The sequence below is a fragment of the Cryptomeria japonica genome, chromosome 10 (assembly GCF_030272615.1).
Source record: "Cryptomeria japonica chromosome 10, Sugi_1.0, whole genome shotgun sequence".
Lineage (NCBI taxonomy): Eukaryota > Viridiplantae > Streptophyta > Pinopsida > Cupressales > Cupressaceae > Cryptomeria > Cryptomeria japonica.
In genome coordinates this window covers 52804970-52832496 of record NC_081414.1, presented here as the reverse complement: position 1 = coordinate 52832496, position 27527 = coordinate 52804970, and the positions used below count along the sequence as shown (strand labels likewise).

Here is a 27527-nt window from a genome sequence, read left to right as displayed (position 1 = left end):
TGTCCAAAGGGGACCAAGGGACTTCATTTTACACGATGAAAGCAATGGCAAGTTGATGAAAGCAAGCATGAGCCCAGGACATTGAAGTTCGCTCCTGTCCCTCAGTCAGGGACCAGGGCGATATCCACCATATTTGCCAATTCATTCAAAATTCATGCCAAGTCAAGATTGTACATGGTTGCACAGGGTCTAAGGCGTCTTAAGATGATGATATGCAAAGGTTTCAAACGTCAAAAGACTATCAATTTGAACAAGGAAGCTATATCGCCATTGTCCCTCATCAAGGGACCAGGGCGATTTTCATTAAATCATTCGTTTTCCTTCAAGATCACGTCAAAGTCAAGGTTCGCAAGATCAAGGATATCATTTGCAAGGTGATGAACAAGGAGTAAAGCTTGAGAGATAGCAAATGTTGGCCAGAGCATGAAGTTCGCTCCTGTCCCTCACCAAGGGACCAGGGCGATATCCACCTTAGAGGGCATTCATCCACCAAATCAAGACAATCAAGCTCGAGTTTTTTGGCAAACATGCCAGTCTCAACGTGAGGATGGAGGTTTTGAACATAAAAGGCAAGAGAATCAAGACTAAACATCAAATTCGCTCCTGTCCCTTAGTCAAGGACCAGAGCGATAGGTTTGTGTCCTTACCTCTTCCAAATTTGGCGCTAAAACATTCTTTAGATTTTATTAAATGCTAGGAAAAAATCGATAAATTTGAAATCCAATTAAAGTTAGCATTTAACATTAGCGCATAGGTCTTTATTAATTAATTTTTGCCTTTTAAAAATCGAGTTTATTTAAAATTATAGGCATTAAATTAATTAATTATAAATAAAATGGGGCGCTTGATTTAAAATTTGTTTCATTTTACAAAGGTCGGCCTTTAAGTTTATTTTAAATTTGCCTTATTCACCAAAGTCGGCCTAGGGTCAATGTGAAGGTGAGCGCCTATAAAGGGAGGTGTTTATTTCATTTTCAAATCATCATTTTATCCTCTTTGATATGCGATTTTGGAGAAGACAAGGTGCGAAATTATCATCAAAGAGGAGTGCGTGTTTGTTTCAAGTAAGGCGAATTTGTTATCTTCAAGACATTGAAGACTCCTCCCCCAAGGTGGCGAATTGCTAAAGTGGACGTTCATTTGGAGAGAGATCACGTTGAAGCCATTAAATTTTGATTTGTGCCTAGGCGAATTCCTTTGTTTTGCATTTTAGAGTTAAACTCTCAAGTAAGGTATGACAAGATCCCTTGTTTTAATTTCGAATTTTGATCGTCATAATCTTAAATTTTGAATTTTGAATTTTGAATTGTAATAGCTCAATCGTTTTTTAGGAAATAATAACTCAAGGATTTATTATGAAGTTTCCTAAAAAATTAATTTAATCTATGTTATTCATTGCAAAATCATGTTCCTAATTTTGAAATGTTGTGTAGGCATCAAATGGAGATCTCATCAAGGAAAATCAAGCCGGATCAAGGACGGTCTTCGTCGGGACGATCAAGCAAGGACAAGGACGACCTTCTTTGGACTAACGTCATCAAGGGCAACCTCTTCCAATCCAGTGTTCCAAGGCGAGGTACATCATCATCCTGCACATCAAGGACACAAGGAGTTAGAACAAGGGCTCGTTGAAGAAGTAAATAGTTCCAGATGAATTAATTAAAGCAAGCTTCTCAACAACATCAAGTTGAATATCTACCAAGCTACAAGTGTCAAATGAGGTGGCATCCTAGTCATCATTTCTCCAGTCAGTGTAGTCCACCTCAGCATGTCCAGATTCAATGTACCTAACTCATGGAAGGTGGCACAAACTCCGATGTATCTACCCCAGCTATCCATTGGTGGAATTTTCTAGAGAGGACATGTGTCCAAGCAATACAATTTTATCATTGGTCAAGCATTAAATGTTATGTAATGGTTGTAACAAACCCTAATTAGGGTTTTCATTATAAAATCTTGGCCATTGATCTCGAATTGATCTAAGCCATCGAATTGTATTGTGGGCACTATATAAGCCCTGGCATTTCATTTGTAAAGGCTAATTAGCAATTAGAGAGAGTTGTAAATAATAGAAAGCGGTTAGTAGATAGAGAGTAGTTAGAAATTGATAGAATAGTAATTAGAGTAGAATAGGAGGACAAGGCAAGAAATTGTTGCCATTGATTGTAAACAAACTCCATTTTCATTAAAGTAATGGTGAAGTGTGTCGTTTCTTGCAATTTGCATGGTTTCTTGTTGAGTCTTCAATCCTAGATGGTAGATGATTAGATGAATGGAGGAAATGCGATTGATTAATGGTGGAATTCGTATATCCATACTACTAGCAGTTTGTTGATTGCAGACTTGCCTTGTGTAGTCAACTGGAATCATTCAGCTTAAGCTCAATTTCAATTTGTCGCTTCTTCATTGATATGCATCAACTTGATGGTGTCTATGCCTGCGGTGATGATTTGAACATCATAAAGCTTCCCTTAGAAGATCGCACTAGCCTTGTGGAGATGGTCCATTGATGTCAAAACAAGACCTAGTTAGAGTTTCATCAAAAATCAAATCATTGCTCCTACATTCTTAGTATTAGGGTTAGATCTTCTCTTCGCCCTCATCCTTTTTCCATTTTTTCAAATCTAAGCCAGTAAGAGCCTGTGTTCCAGCAAAGCAGATCGGAAGTTCAATCATCAGATGTAAGTCCCCTTGTGATTCCAGCAAATCACATCATACCACTGGAGTTTATCCACACGTAGAGACCCTACTAACCAGAACATTGGAGTCATCCTAACTGATCCTTCATGCGAATCTTCAGCAGTTAGAGACTTTATTCAAGAGAGGATAAGATGCCTTTAGGTATTTTATTCTGTGTATGATGGTGTACAAAATACACGTCAACAGGTCGGCTACCTCATTTTCATCCTGATTAGGGAAGAAGAACGAGGGAATGTAAGTTTCTAAGACAAGTGCAGTATCGTACCTCGGTGACGACACTATTTCAAATCCGGAGGGAGGAAGCATTGGCTGAGGCATTGTGTTCTCAACTTCCCGCTGGAATATATTGGCTGCAACCTGAAATTTGTCGCATTGTAACTCTGAGTGTTGGTTAGTATTATGCAACCTGCACCAATTAGAAAGTGCTGCCTTTGCCAAAAATACCCAATCTGTTGGCCTGTTTTCTGATGCCGGCGGGTTATCAAGCGGAGTGGGGACTCCTCCCTTGTTGGGATGGGTGTTCCATGTCCTCGTGGGTCGTTGATATCCCTGGTTTTGGTACTGACCTTGGTGTTGACCTTGACCCGAATACTACTGATTCCTCTGACTATTCTGCAATTGATTATTCTGATTTCGCATATAAGTGACCTCAGAGGAAAGCTTCTTCATTTGTTCAGTCAGTTCCCGCATCTCGTCCTTTTCTTCTTGGGTTCTAGATGACACTGTGGTATTTTGCAGATATATGGGCTGTTTAGGAGGGATCTGGGATATAGGTGGCCCTGGATGAAGTACCAACTGATTGGTAGATTGTTGAGGCTGATATGCCAGTTGCGGAATTGGATTCATAACAGGCGTTTGGTGAGCCAAAGCCTGGCTGATTTCTTGAACTTGATTGGGCATAGTAGGAGGTCCTAATTGCACCAATGGTTCGGCTATGTTTTGGCCTAATCCCTTACTGATTTCCATAGCCTTGGCATAGGCTTCGGTTAATGTGGTCGGTGCGGGGTGTGACTGTCGGACAAACATAGCTGTTAGGTAGTCCAGAGCTAAATAGTAGATTTCCCTTGCCGAAGCATCACTTACCACATACGGATCTTGCAATCGGGTAAAGGCTTTATGGAACATGTTATTGAAGGAATTGATAGGCTCATGTCCTTGTCTCTTAACTTCTACAAATTGCCTGTATAGCTTTGTCGGGGTTATAGGGATACCATACTTTCTCGTAAAAGCTGCTTTCAGCTTCTCCCAAGAGTCAATAGAGGATACCGGCAAATGGATAAACCAGTAAAAAGTGTCTTCTCCCAATGAATAAGGGAAAAGTCTACATGCAACATCTGCATACGCGATATGTCTATTGCGTAACGCATCCTCAAATATCTTGATATGTTCTTCTGTTGTTCTATTCGGATCATTTGCATGAAAAATGGAACAAAACCTATCTGGGCTCTTGGGCATATCATGATAAGTTGGGAAAAGGATGGGTGATGGATTGTCTACCAACCAAGTGGCACCATTTGGAGCGGGTGGATTATGCGCCATCTGTGGCTGATTTGCTTGAGTGGCTGATTGCATAGTTGACACCAATCCTGCTCTTGGGCGAGGTTATTTTGCATTGGAACTGATGCTTTTGAGTTGCTTGCAGTTGTGGGGTTCACACTATTCAAAGGCCTGGCGTTGCTCCATTGGTTTTGCCCTTGAAAGGGTGGCCTATTCTACTGATAGTTCTGATTTTGTGCTTGATAAGGTTTGCTATGCTGGGCTTGTTGCCTCTTTAGTGTCACCAACTCATTGCTAAAGTTTTGCAATAGAGCCTTGACTTCATGGAGCTCATGGGAGGATGTATAGGGTGTGGATGATTGTCTTGCGGGCGCCATGGGGATAGGAGCCAAGGTGGGTTGTTGAGTAGGAGCTTCTAGGAAGAGAGGCATTGGAGGTCTTGAACCTATCTTCCCAACCTGTATCAAACAATTTTTTGCCCTTATGACTATGTCATATGCACCCAGAAGAGAGGCTCCACCGTTTGATTGTACCATGACAGCTATATCGCTGTTGAGAGCTCTAAGATAATACAAGAAGGCATGATTTGGAGATGGCTTCAGTAGAGTAGGAATTCTATTCCATGTCTTATGGAATCTGAAATTGAAATATCCCATGAACTCATGAGGTGCCATCTTGATCGTAGTCAACTGCTCCAAAAGTGATAGGTGATCACTTTTGTCTTCGAAATGATTGCACAACCTCTCCCCCACTTCATCCCAATTGTGAATGGAGCTAGATGACAACCCTCTATACCACTCCGAAGCTTTGCCTTTCAAAGATGTGGCTAAGAGTCTATTAGCAACATCATCCTGAGTTATATTATGGACGGAGCAGATGTTCACAATGGCTTGGATGTGCTCAATGGGGGTAGTAGTTGTTTCACCAGTGAAGCGTGGTATACTCTTTAACACAGCCACTGGTATATCATTCCATTGAGACAAAATAAGGGGACTCCCCCTATTGAAGGTAACAAAAACCTGATTTCTTGCCATGTGAAACAATGGTCTATTGATATGAGTGGTGAGAGCCCTTGACAATAATGGTCTTGTAAATGGAGGGGTAGAATGAGACCTAGCAGATGGAGTGTTTACAACCCTGACCTCCCTAACTGGTGATAATGAAGGTCTACCTCTCCGCCTTCTAGAGCCTGAAGATGAGAGTTCTTCGAACTGGAAACTACCTCTAGGGGACACCCTTGTATGAACTCTGGGCATGAAATCCGGAGCTGCAACAAGTCATGAGCAAGTGGTGGACCTATGAGCAGAGACTTCGGAACCTCAGGGTTCCAGGGTTCCGGACTTGGGCAGTTCGGAACCTGGGGGTTCCGGACTTTCGGAGTTGTGAACTTCGGAACCAAGGGGTTCCGGACTTTTGGAGTTTGAGAGTTGCGATAACTTGGGAACCTGGGGGTTCTAGGGTCTTAGAGTTAGGAACTAGTCACAAACAAGAAACTGGACTTGTTGAGCAGAGTCGCCAAGTGCTTGAGAAATACTTGCCCCTAAAGGCTGAGACACTAAGAACAACATTGAATCCTTAGCATATATGTCGAAATGAAGTCCCACCGGGCGTGCCAAAAACTGTTATCACAAAAGCTTGCACCTTGTTGAGCTATCAACTCAGCAACTTTGTGAAACATGGAAACAACCCCGAAGTGTGGGACCTTGCGCAAGGGGGTTGAATCTCCGGAGAAGGCCGACTTCCTTATCAATCCAAGTGCAGGTGTTGAACCAACTCAACACTTCAAAACTCACTCCTAAGCCTATCCTAACAACTTGCAAAGGAAAAGGGAAGAGGGAAATGGTTAAAATGAAAGGAGGTGATGCACCAAGATAAGAGATTGTTTCTCTCCCTACCTGAAATGACACAAAGAATCAACTGAAATACCCAAGAGATGCACAAACTTCAGTTGTATGAATGACCCCAATGCATGTATGGAGGTTAGAATTCGCTGAATGTCAAGAGGGGAGAAGGATTCCCACAAGTCACACTCAGAAATAAATTAACACAACATATATGAGAGAAGAGCCACAAAACATACACCTATGATGAAGGTAACGAAACATACACAACATACATAAGTTGAAGGAAGACAAGAATAGCAATTTCAATTCATTCAAAGGCCAATGGCCAAACTTATAGTTGCAAAAATGCAAGATAAATACAAGAGAAGTGAAAGAGCATAGAATAGCTCAAGCCAGCAGGGATAGAACCCTTTACAATGAGGCTTCACAGTCTTTATATAGAAAATTGGTTACATAAGAGAGATCATGACCCGTGTGTGTGTAGGGAAATGTCAGTTTGGGAGTGCATGCACGTGACTTTCTGTACATGGAAGCAACCTATTTGTACCTTGAAAATGCAACCTTGAGAAGGGCGGATTGATTGACATTCCAAAGTCAGAGCATGTAGACATGACATAAGTTACCACAACAAGCATGGCCTTGTACCTCTCTTGATGGAAATCCTGCCAATATAATTAAATGCACCCCTGTAGCTCCACAAAAGAAGGTGCACAAGTCACAAAAGTCGTCTGAGCATTTAAAGCTTTGACTGTTGATCACACCATTCAGAAGTGTTGCAAGACGGAAGGAAGTCCGAGGACTTTGGAAACTCGGGTTCTCGAAGTGGGGAGGACAAGGAAGGAACTTCTGAACCTCGGGGTTTCGGCGAAGAGGAAAGAGACGCAGCAGGGAACTTCAGGAACCTCGGGGTTTCGGAGTTTCGGGGAACTAGAGAGAAAAGGCAAGGAGGGAAAGGAACTTTGGAACCTCGGGGTTTCGGGGTTTTGGAGAAAAGAAAGGGAAGGCTAAAGAAAGAACTTCGGAACCTCGGGGTTCCGGAGTTCTGGAGAACAGAAGAGGAGGGGGAAGGAAAGGGAGTAACTTCGGAACCTCAGGGTTTCAGAGTTCTGGGAAGGAGAAAGGAGAGGTAGCGAAGGGAAGGAACTTCGGAACCTTGGGGTTTCGGAGTTCCGGGAAGGAGAAAGGAGAGTCAGCAAAGGGAACGAACTTCGGAACCTCGGGGTTCCGGAGTTCCAGGGAAGGAAAAAGAAGCTAAGGAAAAGACTTCCTCCAGACAAGACAACACTTCACAATTCCTAATTCCACCGCTCCTCCCTGATCAACTGGGGCAGCGCTAGTCCATGGATCGTATCTCTGATTGGTTCTCTCTGATGGACGAAGGGTGTTATGAAATGACATCAGGTACTAAGAAAAGTTGATTACATCCAGAATTGCAAAGGTGCCTCAATAGGTCGACCAAATGTTGCAAAGCAAACCCAAAATCCTGCCAAGGCTAGTACAAAGCTAAGTGAATTTGCCATACATTGCATTAGACCTCACAAGCTTAAAATCAGATCTTAGGCATAAAGTTAGACTTCAAAAGGTGAAATGGGATCTCTAAACATGCAACTCAGACCTTGGAGCACTTCAAAATCAGATATGGGAATGAAAGATAGAATCACCATTTCATCATCATTTTGAAGATATACCAAATTGTAGGTTTGTGAAATCTATCCATATGTGTTTAATACCATCCTTGTTTATTTTGCAGGTGACAAAGGATGAAGATACGGACTGCAAATAGCACCAAGAACAATTCAAAAGCATGGAAGAAGATTCAAGACATTGCAAAGATGAAAAGACTTCAAACATATCATTCAAGATCAACACGAGGAAGTCAAGGCATTGTAATGTGAAAGAAAGATAACTTACATGATGAAAGAATGTTTTACAATCTTGAATTCCCTTCGGGAATCCAAGAATCAAAGTCAGTACATTGAGGAGTGTAGTCCAACTAGGTGCACCGTTCATCAAGTATATCATGAACAAGGAAGGATTAATCATGGTCATCACACAATCTACATTAAACATGATCAAGGAAACAGATAGTTTCAGAAGAGTTAATCAAAGTTTGCTAGATCATAACAATGCTTCTCATCATCATCACATTGAACAAACTAGATGATGTTGAGTATCAAGAGATATTGCTCAACACTCTTTCATGATGATGAATCAAGTCTACAAGAACAAGCAGATTGAGGTGGCGTCCTAGTTATCATTCCAACAATCAAAAGGTTCCACATCAACATGTCCTGATTCAATGAACCAAGCTCATCTATGGGGGCACAAACTCTGATGTACCTACCCCAACTATCTATTGGTCAAACACTTAAAAGAGGACATGTGTCCAAATGTTGTAATTATTTCATTGGCTAAGAAGACTTTGTTGTAACAAACCCTAATTAGCATTTTCATCTTGTAATCTCAGCCATCGATCTCAAATCAATCTGAGCCTTGAATTGTAATGAGCTCTCTATATAAGGCTCAAACTTCTCATTTTGTAAGGATATAATAGGGAGAATAGTGAATAGTTAATAGACGTTAATAGCAAATAGTAGATAGCAGCTAGAGTAGAATAGGAGAAGGTAGAAATTGTTGTCAAAGTTGTAAATAAACTTCCTTTTCATTGAAGTTATGGTGGAATGTGTTGTTTCTTTACAAGTACATTATTTCTTGTTGGATCTTCATGTAAGATGATGAATAGTCAGATGAATGAAAGGAAATTTGTATGATTTATGGTGAAACTCCTAATCCATACCACTAGCAATTTGTTGATTGCAAATTCGCCTTGTGTGGTCAACTGGAATACTTGAATGAGCTTAAGTTCAATTGTTATTCTATCATTGGTATGCATTCAATTAATGGTGTCTATGCTTGATAATGATTTGAAAATCATTTAATTTCCTTGGAAGATCACACAAAGCTTTGTGGTGTTGTTGCTTTGCATGTAAAAACAAAGCTTAGTTAATTTTCACTGGAGATTGTTCATCATTCCTACATTCTTAGTCTCCCTAAACCCTATACCTTTTTCTCTTCTTTTTTAATTCTCCAAGTAAGTAGTTAGGATCTAAGTTCCAACAATTCAAGCATTCAATTATTCAACGTAAGTCCCCTTGTGATTCCAGCATAATCACATCAAACCATTGAGCTTATCCACATGTTGTGACCCAACATAAAAGAACCTTGGAGTTGTCTCAAGTGATCCTTAAGCGAATCTTCAGCATTTGAGAGACTTTGATCAAGAAAGGATACGATACTTTTGGGTATTTTATTCTGTGTTCGCATGTGCCTAAGAAACACATCAACACTGCCATTTTTGTATTAGTACGAGTTTGATCCCTTCTCTTGAGTCATCACATTCCAAAATGAAGGGTTGATTAAAATCGGGTAGTGCCAAAATAGGAAGCTGCTCATGGTTTCTTTGAACTTGTTGAATGCTTCTTGTGCTTTGTCTGGCCAATTTAAGGCTCCTTTCTTTGTTAGGTCTGTCAAGGGTGCCCTAAGTTGTGAAAATCCCTTGACGAATTGCCAATAGTAGCTACACAATCCATAGAATCCTCATAGATCAGTGAAATTTCTTGGTGGGGGCCAATCCAGGATGGCTTGTATCTTTTCTTGATGTACTTTCACTCCTTGTGCTAATAATGTGGCCTAAGTACAATAGTTCTTTTATGCCAAACTCGCATTTGGATTCTTTGGCGTACAAAGATTGTGCTTCCATTATTCCCAAAACCTCATCCAGGTGTCTTAGGTGATCTTTCCATGTTATATATGAGGATGTCATTGAAAAAGACTAATAAGAACTTCCTCAATTGTTTATTGATTATGTGGTTCATGCAAGATTGGAAGGCTGCTGGTGCATTTGTAAGTCCAAAGGGCATAACCAAAAATTCATAGTGACGAAAATGGCATTGAAAAGCAGTCTTATGGATGTCCTCTTCGCTTACCCATATTTGATGGTAACCGGACCTAAGATCAATTTTGGAGAAATAAATTTCTTCATGTAGTTCATCTAACAACTCATCGATCCTGGGTATAGGGTATCTATTCTTTATGGTCTTTTTGTTGAGAGCACGATAATCAATGCACATTCTTAATGTCCCGTCCTTCTTCACCAAGACTACAAATGATGCAAATGGGCTTGAACTTGGCCTATATATCCCATGTCAAGTAATTCTTTGTTTGTCTTCTCAATTTCGTCCTTGAACTTCTTTGGATGTCTATATGGAGTTGTAATGACGGGCTTGGCTCCTCCTTCTAACTCGATAGTGTGTTCAAATCCTTGGCGTGGAGGTTTCTTGGGTGGTATGTCTCCAAAAACCAAGCTATGCTTGTTCAAAATGTTTTGTAAGTTATCATCAAGATAGTACTTGTTTTGTTTGTTGGTTACCTTGGGAGAGATTAGGCATTGTGCTGCCCATGTTACATCACCTTGCCTGATTATACTTTCCATCTTTATTGCGGACACTACTCTCGGAGTCCCATTTGCTAGCCCATCAAATACAATCTTCTTGCCGTTGTCATTAAATTTGAACTTCATAGTTTGAAAGTTTTGTGAGTATTTTCCAATTGAGGTCATCCATTGGATGCCTAGAATGGCATCGGTGTCTCCTAAATCCATCACAGATAAGTCATCAGTGATTTTATGGTCTTCAATTGTGATCTTTAGTTTGGGAACTTTATTTGCACACATATTTGGTAGCCATCTGCCACCATTACTTTGAATCCTTAGTGTTCCTCTATTTGCAACCTTTGTTTTTTAACTAATGATGAATCAATGAAGTTGTGTGTTGCACCACTATCGATTAGTAATGTTTTATTCTTTCCTTGTAGTATACCTTGTACTTTGAAAGAATTGAACTTGACAGTTCCGGATATGGCAGCCACTGTATCCTCCTTTTTGTCTCTTTGAGGGAGTTCTTCTTTTCTTGGTTCCTCCATTATTTGATCAGAAATTTGGTCTTTTTCTTTGATATAGGGCCTAACCTCTATATAGTGGGTCTTTCCTTTCCCTCTGCAGTTATGTTTTAATTCCCATGGGGCCTTGCACGTAAAATAGATCCAATCTTTGTTTTTCCTACTTATCTTTTTTGTACTTCCTCTAGTTGTGTCTTTTTGATGTGGTGTTTGTGTTCTTCCTTTGCTTTTAGATATATTTGCTTCCATATTTTGAGCCTTTTTATTGGTTTCTTGTATGGTGTTTGGGCCAAAAGTCTTAAACCAACCTTTGAGGGGATCCTTAAGGCCGTCAATGAATAGTATGCATAATCTTTTTATGGAAATGTCAGTGACTAAAACTGAGAGATTTTGAAAGTTTGTGATGTAATCTTCGATTGACCTTTCTTTAAAATGTAGTTTAGGGTCCCTCTTGTCAAATCTTTCAATCAATCTTTCCGTAAATTCCATATAGGATGTAATTTCTGCCTGTCTCATGCTAGTCATGCCATGGTGCCACCATTCTTGTGCTATTCCATCCAAGTGTAAGGCTGCGAACTTTTGCTTCTTCTTCCCTCATGGGGTTAAGTTGGAAGAAGGTATCCAGCTTTTGCATCCATGCAGAAGTTGAGATTTCGTTTGATCCATTGAAATATGATAAGTTCTTGCCTATCTTCTTCTTTAGGCTTGAATGTTGATCTTTCTTGGGGAGATATGTCATCCTTAGATCCAAGCTAAGTCAAAAAGTTCGAATTCGAATTCGAAGTTCGACAGCTTTGAAATTCGAATGAAGTTTGATGAGGAAAAAATTCAAAATGTAAAAATTCGAATTAAATTCGTCATTAAATTCTGTTTATATAAATTTGAGTTTTTAAAAATATAAATAATATATCTTAAAAATATCAGAATAAATAATATTTAATTTATATATTTTAATTTAAATTTGTCAAATTTTATATATGAATAATATTTGAATTAAATATTTTAAAATATTTAATTTTTAATATATTAAATGTTAAATCTGACAACTTTTATACTAAACGTTAATATATTAACAACATTATTAGTTAACATTTATATTAAGTTTTAATATTATTTAACATTTTATCGGGCAACACTATTACATCCGGCAACACCATTACATCCGGCAACAACTTATATTAGACGTTTAATATTATTAATTGTTTAATAAAGGTTCACATTTATCGGACAACTTTATGAAGTTTCTTTAATTTTAACATTTACCTATATCCTCTTTCTCCCGATGCGGCCGTCTAAAAACCCTACCGGCGGCAAGCATTGCGTCGACCATTGATCCGCAGCCCTCGTACCTCCCGACGGCAATAGCGAACTGGTTATCTGCTGACAGCAAAAAAACACCTGTGCCTATTTCCTGCGAATTTTAAACGAATTTTGGCGAATTTCATACATTTTTTATACGTTTGCCGAATTTCGAACCTAAAGATGAAAATTTGGCGAATGCCGTGACTTAGCTCACAACTATTTCAACAGAAAAATATTAACAGAAAAAAATAATCACTTTTTTGACTAATCGAACTTCAACGAATTTCAATGATTTTTATTGCTTTTTTTAAAGTTCGGCGAATTTCGAACTTCAAGGATGAAATTCGGCTGAACCTGGTGACTTAGGATCCAAGTAGTCTTTTAGTGTCATTTCAACTTGAAGACCTCCATTGACCCAATCTTGGCAGAATTGTTCATTATTCCTTTGCTGATCCTTTTCTATGGTGAAGGTCGGAATCATGGGTCTGAGATGAAGGTTTGAATTCTCCTTATCATTTACCCTTTCTTCATTCTTGGTATCAAACTTAGTCTGATTTAATTTCTGTAATAATTGTGTCAGTTGCTGTTGTGTGCTATGCTGTTCTTCCATGAGTTGATCTATTATCTTATTGAGTTCTCCCATTTAATCTTTTACACAGGCTGGCAGGAATGCTTACTCTGATACCACTTGTAATGTCCCTTATTGGATAACTTGGGAATTACTTACACTTCTCAACTTACAATGTCTGATTTTTACAATAACTTATATAGCTAAATAATAATTGACAATGATTATATTAGCCTTTCCTGATTTGTCAATGGAAAATGTGCTGTGATCTTTGTCTATGATCGCTTATAGCAATCTGATTGCTATTTCAGATATTAATCCTTTAATGTATGCAAAGATTGTTAAGACGATATCGCCTATAGTGATTAGATTGCTGTCTCAGTTATGATCTTTCAACTCTTGCAATGACTGAAATATTAATATCGTTTATTGGCGATATAGTTGCTATATCAAATATGGAATACAATGATGCTGTGTCTGATTCAGAGATGATAACATGCAACAATGACTTGATAAGCTGTTTCTCGTTTGGCAATGAATACTTGCAATGCCGATGGGGCTGTCTCTGATATAAATCTGGTTGGTGTATGCACCCGATTATTGGGCCTTCGGCCTTGCTCTGCTCAAGCTCTTCCAAACTGGAATAAGAAACAAGATAGAATACAATTGATATCTCTCTTCCATGAGATGATTGCGAATATATATATGTTTACATAACCAATTGGTTGTCTCTCTTGGAGTATAGAGACATGTTCATTTGATATGTTGTAATTGCATCACTTCAACATATTAACCGATTATTAGTTAATGTGATTCTTAACGAAGCGGTTTACCTCCTTAAATCATGCTCGATGTCTTTATTGTAAGGAGATCAATAATTAATGGTTCAATGGTATTAATGTTATCAGATTCTCCTTACCTTATAATTGGGATATCTTTCATCTGGTCTAGATTTTCGTATGGGAGGTTTATCACAAAATCTAATATATGGTTTATTCTGAGTGATAATGTTATCTCTTTCCAGACATGAAAAAAAGGAAAACGCTAAAATTAAAACATATTATTCGTTTCTGTGTTAACTATTGCAATGGAGTACTTTCGTACATTAGGCTGAATATAATGTTTGTAACCATTTATTTTACTATGAATGGTCATCAGGGCTGCTGAAGTAAATGCATGTAACTTTGGTGCTGATCCTATCTGGTTTTCACATGTTTTCCTACTATTACTTCCTGTGTAATTAAACTGAGTCATCAGTTTCTTCGAATCATGTAACGAAGCCTTCTAAATTGATTTCATCTGGAAGTATTGTTGCGAAGTCCAATATATAGTTTCTTTTGGTGATTATCTTATCTATTGTAAAATTCCTGACTAGGACTGACTGCAGTTAGATGTTCCCTTACAGTTTATTTAGTACTTGTTTACCAGTTTGAACATTAAAAGCCCATAAATGTAGTTCTGAAAATATAACCCGTACTGTGCTCTAATTTATTTCAGCGTCATAGCAATTTTTAAACAACAATTCATAACATTCAATATCTTAAAAATCATGGTGCACCTGTTGAAGTTGCAGTGGATGCCAGCCATGTGACTATCTGCTCTCTACCTCATGGAACAATAGCTCGTCTGGAACACACCTCCGCAGTTCTCCCAGATTAATACAATTATAAAATCATGGCACAGCAATCTCTACGAGAATATAGAATGCACAATAGTAAACCCGATATCGGGTTGGCAGGACGTGGAGACTTCCATGTTGGCTGGATGTGGACACCCCCGACAATCCCACCTTGCTACACTTCCGCAGATACCTCTATTGAACCAATGTTGTCGTCACTTCCGCTCGTTCCCTGCTCTTTGTGAATACCAAATCGGACGGAAATACTTCCGATTTCACCTCTGTCCTTATGCGAGAGGTAGGATGTGAGTTTCGTGCCTAGTAATCTTCATGCAGATGCTTCTGGTGTTCTATCTCCAATTTGTATGAATAATACGGGTGACAACGATTTCAACAAACCGCAAACTATAGACTTCGCATTGTTTAACAATTCCATTAGGCCCATGCCGTAGGCGAAAGGAATCCCTTCAAGTGCTTGATATCTCTTAGAGAAATCAATCTTCACTTCAAACTTCGTATATCATTTTTCATGCCACTTCCTCTCGGATGCCCATCTTTTATATCCACTTAATCGGTTTGAGAATTCCTGTAAGAATTCCCGTATTCGTTAATAATAGAAGAGATTAACTATTGTGAATATTAATTAGTTTATATAAGCGAATGAGAACTTAATATAAAGCAATTAATACCTTTATGCCTTTGATAATTATTTATTATTTACTAGGGGACATGACAGTCTCCTTTGCTTCGTGTTGCTTGCCCTCAAGCAACTCTAAAACTCTTTCATTTTCCCAGGTGGCATCATCCTGAGATAGATTTTTCAATTTGATGAGATATTCCTTGATAGTCTTGTTCCGCAATTGCCTGTCCCGTGTTTCCAAAATGGCTTCTGGTATCATCTCGAGCTTTCCTTCATCATTCAAGGGAGGCAAGTCTTCGGATACTGATACCTGTTGTCCCAGAGCTTCCTTGAGACAAGATACATGAAATACATTGTGTATCTTGCTATTTACTGGTAAATCAAGTTCATATGCAACTGTACGGAGCTTCCGTACTACCTGATAGGGACCATAAAACCGAGGCTTTAGTTTTTCAAAACCACTATGTTTGAGAGAAGATTGCCGATAAGGTTGCAACCTGAGAAATACCAAATCTCCCACCTCGAAATGTCGTTTAACTCGCTTTTTATCCGCATAGATTTTCTGTTGATTCTGAGCACATTGCAGATTCTCCTTAAGAGCTGTCAAAATGTCTTGGCTTTCTTGAAGCCAATCACGAGTTCTAGGTACATTGCTCTGTTCAAAAGCAAGGTCGAGAAAAGAGAGTACATCATAGCCATATAATGCTTTGAAAGGAGATATACCAATTGACATATGAAAGGTAGTATTATAACAATATTCACCCAGATATAACCAACGAACCCAAGCCTTCTGATGACCGGCTACATAATTACGAAGATAACCTTCAATCCACTTATTCACTATTTCCGTCTGTCCATCGGTTTGCGGATGATAACTGGTGCTATGATTCAACTCTGTACTTGTCAACCTGAAAAGCTCCCCCCAAAATATGCTCAAAAATCTGTTCCCTATCACTGATTATAGTCTTTGGTAAACCATGTAATCGGAATACCTCTCTAAAGAATAACTCTGCAACCTGAACTGCTGTAAATTCTGTCGTGATAGGAAAAAAGTGTGCAAATTTAGTTAATCTATCAACCACCACAAATATACAATCTTTACCTTGGGATTTCGGTAAACCTGTGATGAAATCCATGGATATACTTTCCCATTTTTGATCTGGTATAGGTAGTGGTTGTAATAAATTGGCAGGATATGTCTGTTTTGCTTTATTTTGCTGGCAAGTGGTGCATTCCTTGACATAGCGTAGGACATCGTTTTTTAAGCCTTTCCAAGTGAACCTTTCTCTTACCTGATGATACGTTTTGTAGTACCCAGGATGCCCTCCTAGGGGAATATCATGCATAGATTGGAGAATTTTTCCTTTTAACTTCGATCCTGGAGTTAAATAAATCCTGTCCTTGTAATAAATAACATCATTAATAATTTTATATTTATCATCTTGTATATTACCATCTAACAAATCACATGCAAAAGAATCCTTAGAATACTCGACCAACAATAAAGATTTCCAATCAGCTATTACGACAGATAACGCATTGATTTCAAGCCTTCTAGATAAAGCATCAGCAACAACATTATTTTTACCTTTTACATATTCAATCTCAAAGTCATAAGCTTGAATTTATTGATCCAATTCTGTTGCCTGTCATTTAAATCTTTTTGTCCCAAGAAATATCTCAGTCTGTTATGGTCAATTTTCACCACAAATCTACTACCAACCAAATACTGTCTAAATTTTGTCAATGCATGCATGATAGCCAACATTTCTTTATCATAGATGGAATATAATTTCTCAAGTTTATTAAGTTTTCTGCTTTCATAAACTATAGGATGTTTGTTTTGCATTAAAACTGCCCCTATTCCATCACCGGAAGCATCACATTCCAACACAAAAGGCCGATTAAAATCTGGAAGAGCAAGTACTGGACAAGAACTCATTACCTCTTTAAGTTTCTCAAATTCCTGTTGAGCTTCCTCAGTCCATCTGAATGCCCCTTTTTTGGTAAGATCTGTCAAGGGTGCCCCAAGCTGTGAAAAACCTTTGACAAATCTCCTGTAATAATTGCATAAACCAAAGAATCCCCTTAACTCTGTAAGGTTCCGTGGTGGTGGCCACTCCAAAATGGCTCTTATCTTCTCTTGATGTACCTGTACCCTTGTTGCACTGATCATATGCCCTAAATACAAAATTTCAGTCATTCCAAATTCACATTTAGAAGCCTTTGCATACAATGATTGTGATTCCATAATTTCAAGAATTATGTCAATATGTTTCAAATGCTCTTCCCAAGTTTTGCTATAAATCAATATATCATCAAAGCATACTAGCAAAAATTTCCTTAACTGTTTGTTAAAAATATGATTCATACAGGTTTCGAATGTTGACGGAGCATTTGTTAGACCAAATGGCATAACCAAGAATTCATAATGACCATAATGACAACGGAAATCAGTTTTATGAATATCTTGTTCTCTTAACTTAATCTGATGATACCCTGATCTCAAATCAATTTTAGAAAAATAGATAGCACCATGCAATTCATCTAACAATTCATCAATTCGAGGAATTGGATACCTGTTTTTTATTGTTTTCTTGTTAAGAGCTCTGTAATCAATACACATTCGAAGAGTTCCATCCTTCTTTTTGACCAACACTACAGAGGATGCAAAAGGACTAGAACTAGGTCTGATGTGCTCCATATCCAATAATTCCTTAATTGCTTTTCTATTTCATCCATGAATGTTTTAGGGTGTCTATAAGGAGTAGTAATCACTGGTTTAGCACCTTCTTCTAATTCAATAGTATGTTCAAAACCTCTATTAGGTGGAACTCCTGGAGGAATATCATTGAAAACCAAATGATGTGAATCTAACACTGTTAATAAATCATCTTGATAAGATTTAGGTTCAAAGCCTGATACCTTGTTGGAGATTAAACATTGTGCCGACCATGCCACATCTCCATGTCTAAAATAGCCTCCATTCTTTTAGCACTGATGACCCTAGGCCCACTATTGGACATACCACGAAGGACTACTTTCTTATCATCAATTTTAAAAGAGAATTCCATTCTTTTAAAACTCTGTGTATGTTCATCTAATGTTTCCATCCACTATATGCCCAAGACAACATTAGTGTCAGCCAAATCAATCACATAAAAATCATTAGTAACAGTGTAATTGCCAAGAGTAATATTCAATTTAGGAACTTTATGTGTGCTAGACAAATTAGTTCCACCTGCTACTCTAACATCAAATCCTTCATGTTTTTCAGTCTGCAAATCACGTTTTTCCACAAGTGCTGCATCTATAAAATTATGTGTAGAACCACTATCAAGCATAACAATTACACGTTGTCCATGCAAAACTCCTCTAACTCTGAAGATATTATAATGTGGGGTTCCTGTCATGGATGCTATTACTCCTCTTTGTTTGGTACCTGTTTCGGATTCAGTGTTCTTTGGTGCTCGTTCTATGTTAGGATCAACATTCTCTTCATCTTCACTGTCAGACATAACCTCAATATAATGAATTTTCCCCTTCCCTAAACATCTGTGTCTAGGTTGCTATGCTTCCCTACAACTGAAACATAGTTTTTTCCTTCTGAGTTCTTCTCTTTCCTCTTTATCAAGCCTGTTTTTAGGGAAATCATCTCTGTTGAAAGGTTGTTTGTCTTTTTTTGGTTTAGGAGGTGGTCCTTTGTTAAAATTTTTTTCTTTTGAAGATGGTTCCAATTCTCTTGCTCTTTTGACAGCTGTTTGTAAAGTAAGGGGGTTTAAGGAAATAACCCACCCTTCGAGGGAATCAGATAATCTATCGATAAATATCACAATCTTGTGTCTTTTTGAAATTTCAGTAACTAAGATAGCCAATTTTTCAAATTCAGAAATATATTGTTCAACAGTTCCAGTTTGCTTAAGGTGTAATTCAAGATCCTTAGAATCAAACCTTTCAATAAGTCTCTCAGTGAACTCAACATAAGTGCCAATCAAATTATGGCCCAAGGTTATTTGTCCATGATGCCACCATTCATGGGCTACACTATCAAGATGTAATGCAGCATATTTAATTGCTTCTTCTTCCATCATAGGATTTAATTGGAAGTATGTATCTAGTTTTTGCACCCAAGCCCGAGCAGTTGTCTTACCAGAACCATCAAAATAAGGAATGGACATCTTTCCAATTTTTCTTTGTAATTCACTGTTATTTCCTCGCTGTCTCCTCTTGGCCTATGTTTCATTCGGACATCTAAATATTCTCTAAATGTCATTGATGATCTGAATTCTTCACTGGAACCTAACCAGTCTTGATATATTTCTTCCTAAATTTCTCTTATTGTAGGTTCATTTTCAAGTGGCTGGTTTCTAGCAGTAAATGTAGGCATAAATGGTCTTGCTGTTCCTGTTCTTTCTGGCTGATTATTAACTGATTGTTCATCTCTAACCCCATTGTTTCCCCCATTATTTTGATGTTGATTATTCTGCCTTCCATTATTTTGGTGCCGATTTACATTATTGGCCATAAACTGGGTCATCAAATTGGTCATTCTGTTAACGTTATTTTGCATATCTTGCTGACTTTTGATTAGTGTAGCTAATAATCCCTATTGTTATCTGGGTCTCCCATGTTGGTTTCAAAGATAAGTTCTTTGTCAGTTTCTGTGTGGCTATCCTCAGTTTCAAACGGAATAGATGAACTACTTTGTGTTAAAGGAGAGTTTGTAAATCTGTTTTGACGGGCCCTAGTACTTCTGAAATTATAATTTCCCTGGCGCATACTCAACTATGCATTAAGTTTTCCTGAAAATACCCTACAGGCTGGCAAGATTCCAAAAAGCTCTGATACCACTGTAAAATTCTTGACTAGGACTGATTGTAGTTAGATGTTCCCTTCCAGTTTATTTAGTACTTGTTTACCAGTTTGAACATTAAAAGCCCATAAATGTAGTTCTGAAAATATAGCCGTACTGTGCTCTAATTTATTTCAGGTTCATAGCAATTTTTGAACAACAATTCATAACATTCAATATCTTAAAAATCATGGTGCATCTGTTGAAGTTGCAGTGGATGGCAGCCACGTGACTATTTGCTCTCTACCTCATGGAACAATAGTTCGTCTGGAACACACCTCCGCAGTTCTCCCAGATTAATACAATTATAAAATCATGGCACAACAATCTCTACGAGAATATAGAATGCACAATAGTAAACCCGATATCGGGTTGGCAGGACGTGGAGACTCCCGTGTTGGCTGGACGTGGAGACTCCCATGTTGGCTGGACGTGGACACCCCCAACAATCCCACTCTGCTACACTTCCGTAGATACCTCTGTCGAACCAATGTTGTCGTCACTTCCACTCGTTCCCTGCCCTTCGTGAATACCAGATCGGACGGAAATACTTCCAATGTCACCTCTGTCCTTATGCGATAGGTAGGATGTGAATTTCGTGCATGGTAATCTTCATGCGGATGCTTCTGGTGTTCTATCTCCAATTTGTATGAATAATACGGGTGACAACAATTTCAACAAACCACAAACTGTAGACTTCGCATTGTTTCACAATTCCATTAGGCCCGTGCCGCAGGCGAAAGAAATCCCTTCAAGCGCTTGATATCTCTCAGAGAAATCAATCTTCACTTCAAACTTCGTACATCATTTTTCATGCCACTTCCTCCCGGATGCCCATCTTTTATATCCACTTAATCGGTTTGAGAATTCCTGTAAGAATTCCCGTATTCGTTAATAATAGAAGAGATTAACTATTGTGAATATTAATTAGTTTATATAAGCGAATGAGAACTTAATATAAAGTAATTAATACCTTTATGCCTTTGATAATTATTTATTATTTACTAGGGGACATGACATCTATTCTCAAGAGATTCTAAAAATACATATCATTCAGTTCTGTGATAGTAGTTTAATCATAACAATTGAGTACTTTTATTTTTTATATTTATTTTTATATATGATATGTCTGATCACGTAGATGAACATGCTGGTTATGGTGGAGAAAACACATGCATTGTGATGACCCTGTTTATTTTTCATATGCTTTCTTACTATTAGTTCTTGCAAAATTAAAGTTAGTTGTCAATTGCTTAGAATTCTTGTCATCAAGCATATCTTACCAACATTTATTATCTTATTTAAGTCATACCATAAATTTATAAAGATTACATTGGAAGTCCAAGGGGTTGAGCTTAATTGGTCGAAGCATTGAGTTCACATTGTGAAGACCCAATTTCAACTCCCAAAGGGACATCTAATATGCAATTCTAAGTTGTGACTTTTGGTCTTCCAAGTTGGCTTCTAGTGTGGAGGTGGTTTATTTAAATAGGTGGATTTGTAAGTTGACTATTGGTCTTCCATAGGTGGTTTCTAGTGTGGTTGCTTAAGAGGAGCTAATATTAGTCTCATTGTTGTGCTCGCAAGGGCTTGTATTGGCCTTACGTTGATGCTAGTATGAGCCAAATATTTGTAAACAATTATCAATATAAAAAAAATATTATATTGGATATTGTTTATCATTTTGAATGGTACAGTTGAATTTTAGACACGGTATTTAATGTATACAGAACATGCATTACAGGTCATGCTCAAATATATTCCAGATCAAGTTGTATCTATCCTTAAAAAATATTAGATGTGTCTGAGGCACGACATTTGTATGAGCAAGTTGAACATCTTCAAACTCGGCTTTGGCATCCATATTCAGTACACCTGATGAGAACACGGGATACCCTATTGAAGGTGTGTTGGCTATGGAAATGATTTTTGCCACTGCTTTTTTGTAAACTGGAAATGTATTACAGAGAATTTATCTATCTTATTTCTTTGCTATTTTTGGTACAGATATGCATGGAGTTGCAAGACTGGAGAGAAGCTCTCAAGTATTGCCGATTGACTCTTCCGGCCTATGAAAGTAAAACTTCCTCTGCCTTGAAAGTGTTTCATTCCCCGCATATTTTAGTTTCGTTATTGTAAGAATAAAATTGTTTTCAGTTGTCTTATCATCCATAAATAATAAGAATATAGAACTGATTTTATGGGGCATGTTCCAGCTCTCTAAACAGTTTCATGCCCTGCTTTCCTGGGATATCCAATATGTTTCCATTCTTGTGCTAATCTGAAATCATTTTTTGTATCCATTCTATTCATTTTGCTGCATTGTTATGATTCTCACTCATCAAATCATTGCAAAAATGAACATATTTATATTCACCTATTTATCATGCCTCTTTCCTGGATGCAAAATGCTTTGCACTCAATAACCATAAATTTTTCAAAGACCCTTTCATAGCGTTCTAGCAATGCAACCAAACTTTGTGGCCCAGGTTGATGGGTTGGAATTTTTTAATGATTGGCATTGTTCTTTTATTTTATTTGAGGTTATTTTCCAGTGGTATTATTTGGGAGTGGATTTCTTGGTCTAGAGGTTCTAGAAGAAAGAACTTCTTTGTTTTCTTTCCATAGTGCCCTTGGCAATGTACACAGGATGGACAGATGCGGGATGATTTTCTTCTTATGCTTACAGTTAGGGCAATTTTTTCCGCCATCTTTGCGTCTTCCTTGGTCATTATTGTTTTGTTTTAGAGTGTAATCACCCTAATCTTTTCCATATTGTTTTGTTATGCTGGCTAACCTTTGTTGATTTCTGGTAAGCTTAATTGGTAGTGCTGTTTGGATGTGTTGCGGCTTTCCATATTGCTGTATCCTGATTGTTAGATACTTGGATTTTTGTCTCAAGAAGGGTTTTTATAACTTTTTTACATTGTGTCTGCATATACACAGGCTACTGATGTAGAAGCTGGAGGTTTCACAAATTTCTATTTGTCTATTTGTTCAAGTAGTTTACTACTTTTGTGAGTCTCTGCCTCTCTATGATTATTTGAAGAGTGCAATTTTGGGCAGCAAAAGGGAGGATAGCCATTCCCACTATTTTCCCAAAACTTATTCCGTGTAATTGTGCATATTTGCCTAGGTTACTCTTTCACTTAGAATATACCTTGAATTTGAGCCCGGTTTATTCCAGGTCCGGATTTGCAGTCCAGTCCACTTTGGGTGTTTCAGCAATTGTGAATTTTATAAAGCGTTTTTTTTTTTAATTTACTTTTATTCTTTATCTTTACACTACAATTTTTGTTTGTCATACAAAAAGAACAAATAAGATGCCTCCACGCCTTGCTGTTACAAACTCACTTCTCCATTAGTGGAAGGGGCTTGTACAAATAGTGACCGTTATAGTTAGCATCTCCTCCTCTTGCACACACAACTACATTACCATAGCAAGACCCATTACAAGAGGGCAAATGATGCTTTCACTATGCACATCATGAGGACACTACAAGGAGGCATTTATCAAAGGCTATCCCCAGAAGCAAAGGAGTTAGTAGAAAAGTTCGGTGCATGGTTCATTCAATTTCCTAAGTTCACCTATATAGGAGTTCAAGGATGCTCTTGCCCGCCCATTATGTTACCAAGATATCCTACTGACAAATTGATATTGCTCAAGTTGGTGAGGGCAATTAATGGCATACAATAAAGTACAAAAGAACAAGTTGAAGGCAAAGATTTCGTTTCCTATTTCATTAGGACGATCCTTGGAGGTATGCCCATCCTTGCAAGCAGCAGAGAAGATAGATGAAGAATTGAAGTCTTTCCTCTTAATCCTGTACTCTCCTAGAGACAACTTTGATCCCTACGTCAACATCCATAAATCTAGTGGAAGGAGACATAGGCATAAGTTGAAGTTAGAAGATTATTTTATGAATGCACCGGATGATTTGGAGATAAGGAAGAAAATGTGTTTGAGGCTACCCATTGAGATTATCAGAGCAGTCAAGATTTTCAACATCCCTGATCAAGCACACGATGGTTGAAAACATCTCTTGCCAGTAAATGAGAAAAAAAAGAATAAAGAGGTGAAGGTTAATTGGGTTGAGGTGGAAAGTACAGACTTAAAGGACTTGATGAAATTGGTCCTATCCAACACAAAGCGATGGGTAGAAGCACAAACCTAGATGTTGAAAGACAAAGGTTTTCAGGTGACATTTCAAATGATGGGAGAAGTAGAGTCTTCCGATGAAGAGATGGAAAGTGAAAGTCAGAATGAAAGTACCACCCAATCAGCTCAGTCTAAAGGATCCAAGCAAAAGGATGCCAATGTAGAAGAGCATCCAAAGAAGAAACATAAATCAAGCCCAACACATTGCCCTTCTACTAGTACCTCGTCTATACTGTTAATTTTAGATCAGATTGATAGCAATAATCAGAAATAACACAATGAACATACAGAACACAAGAGTGCCCTGGGAAAACTTCCCTCTTGGAGGTGAAAAACCCAGCAATTAATCTCAGTTTATATTAGGCAGTAATCAATATGTGACTTTACAAGTTTACTTCAACACTTGAAGCAATATGAACATCAGCATATACACAGCAGTATGATGAACTTATCTGCAATATACTTGACTAAAGATGATTTGCTGCTGCTGATCATAGGACCATTAGCTGATCAAGGAGTCAATTCGCTGACCATGAATGATAATCGCTGCTCCAGAATTAGTTCGCTGTTCTTGGAGATGAATTCGCTGCCATAGGGATATGCTCTCTGATCTTTATGATGCAATTTGCTGTCCTTGTAGTTATATTCGCTGATTGGATAATTTCGCTGCTAGTTATATGCCAACTGCCCACCAGGACCCTCTAACCATCTGCTTTAGCCTACGGGGGCCAAAATAATAGGCTAAACCATCAAGACAGGAACGAGCTAAAAAGGGGACATTACAGGTTACCTCCAACAACTCAAATTTCCACCAAGGCATTGTGATCCATCAGCCTCACTACCACCATTGCCTCTTCCGGACACAGTTGATGATTTTGAAAAGGTAAAGGCATCAACAAAACTAATGGATGCTTGGATCACTAAGACATCTAGAAAGACAAAGGCATTCATTAGAGAATTGGTAAGGATATTTGATAGAGCTATGATAATTCTTGAGAGGACTCAAGCACTCAAGGTGGCATATGACACTTTTGTCTACACTAGAGACTTCACCATACCTACATTGCAAGTGATGAGGACTACACAAAGGCAAACACTAATAAGCGAAGGAACACTGCAGGATGGGCAATCACCCGATTTTCAGCAGTGGTGTATCTTGCTTCGTATGAGGAGGGTTATATTTGAAGACATCAATAGTGGATATGTTCAGATTGATCAAGCAATCAACTCTATACATGATAAGATCTTAGAAGTGGCAGAGATTATTCTTAAGAAAGGGAAGAATGAAGGAATTGATATTGTTGCTTAAGTGTTGATGGAGAGAGTAAAGACTATCTTCTTTGAGACAAATGGAACACCTTCCAAGAGACAGCTAGATGATATCCATTCATTCAGCATACTTCTTAGCAAGACAAGGGATTTTGGACCAGATTGGGAGACAACCTTCGTCTCAAGCTTCTATGAAATCAACTACTTGGAAGAACAATTGAAAAACCTGTCTGTAGTTCCAATAACTGAAATAGAATCAATGACGTCCAGATTTGTTGAATTTGCAAAAAGAGAAAAGGATAAGGGCAACACGATTCTAGAAGAAAGTTTGTTATGATCTTATGTGGCATCGAATTTTCCTATTGGAGGATTTTCGTCGTATTTTGTGCCAAATGGATGTCACATTCCCATTGGTTTACATTTAATATTTTGCAATAACTTAGGTATTTTGTTGTAACAAACCCTAATTAGGGTTTAGGTGGCAAAATTTGGGCCCTTGATTCTAGTTTAATCTTGGCCATCCATTGTAATTGAGAGCTCTATATAAGCTCAACTCATTTCATTTGTATCTCATTAGAATTGTGATTAGATATGAGAGATTAGAGTAAGAAGATGAATTAGAAGACTTTGAAGAATTGTTTCTTGACATCTCAAAAATTAATAAAATCATTGAAGTGTTGGTGACTTATTGAGTTTTGGAGCATTTGCTTGTTTCTTCATTCCTTTTGTGAGAGCTTATAATTGAAAAGAAAAAAAAAAATTAGAATAGAGCTTGTTTTTGAATATTGTTAAATGAGTGAAAGATGCATGTGCATGATTGATAGTGAAGCTCCATTATCCATACCACTAGTAGTTTGTTGATTGCATACTCGCCTTGCATGGTCAACTGGAATCATTTAGCCAAAGCTTAACTTCAATTACTATTCGCCATTGATATGCTTCATTTTGAAGGTATGTTTGAGATAGTGATTTGAAAATCACCAAGCTATCCTTTGAAGATTGCACTAGTGTTGTGAAGATGTTCATAAGATGTCAAAACAAAGCTTTGTTGAGCTCACTTGAGATTGTCCATTATCTTTCATTCCTAGTTTAGAATAGCATTCCTAAACCCTATTCCTTTTTCACTTCTTTTTATCAACAATCAGAAGAAGTAGAAAGAGCGATATTGCAACATCATTTGACAAACGCAAAACAATTAATATTGAATCAAGATACTGCATAAGTCCCCTCGCAGGTACAACAAATCACGTCATACCATTGAAGCTATCCGACATGTCAAGACCTGACATTGAGAACCTTGGAGTCATCTCAAGTGATCCTTTTTGCCAATCTTTAGCATTTGAGAAGTCTTTATTCAAGGAAGGATAGAGTGCCTTTGGTATTTTATTTTGCGTTGCATAGCACATAAAAACACCATCAACAGGTTGGTGCCTACAAAGTTGTAAGAGGAATTTATATAAAAGCATTATTATGCCATGGATTTGTCCTATAAGTGTTTCCACTTAAATTGCGTGTTCTATTTGTGTTGCGTAATTGTTTCATCTTATGTTGTTATTATGCAATTAATATGCTTATGACATTAAGTTTGAAAAAGTAAAGATTGTTATTATATTGATTGACCTCCCCTCTCAGTATAATTGTGTGCTCATCAAAAGCCACATAATGCATCGCTAGGAAGTTATCAAAATCAACGAGGGCAAAATCAAATACAGTACAACAACAAAGGACATCCTATCACACAATGTCGACAATGTAGCAAATGGGGACACTTTGCGAGAGACTTCTAGAATAAGAAAGATAACGTACAATTATTGTGCAAATGGTGTGGACTAGGGGACAATGAAGATACCGATTGCTCAAAGCAAAAGGGTATTAATATGTTGGATGTGGAGGAACAAGATGAGGTAGTTCTGACAATCACGAGAGCATAGATGAAGAAGGCGGTGTATCCTGATCCTCGTATAGAGAAAGAACAACTTTGAGAAGCCACAGCAGAAGTAAAACAAGTGATTTTGAAGGAACGAAGAACCTCCAATAGAACTACAAGTACGTCATTGCAGTCAGAGTCACAAAAGAACATAGTTTGACAGGTCTATAGACAATCGCACCCATCAAGGTGACA

At 38.0% G+C, this 27527-nt stretch overlaps 1 protein-coding gene across 11 annotated transcripts in view; it reads left to right on the top strand.

The window, feature by feature from the left end:
- LOC131029723 (histone-lysine N-methyltransferase ASHR1) overlaps positions 1 to 27527 on the top strand; it is a 295469-nt gene that overhangs the window by 147507 nt on the left and 120435 nt on the right. For all 11 annotated transcript variants that reach the window (XR_009102815.2, XR_009102821.2, XR_009102814.2 and 8 more), the window contains 2 exons: positions 21776 to 21882; positions 21985 to 22054. Coding sequence is in view for 5 of the 11 variants with exons in the window: in XM_057960357.2 (XP_057816340.1) it covers positions 21776 to 21882; positions 21985 to 22054 (177 nt within the window). In the remaining 6 variants the exon portion in view is untranslated. The remainder of the gene's footprint in view (positions 1 to 21775; positions 21883 to 21984; positions 22055 to 27527) is intronic.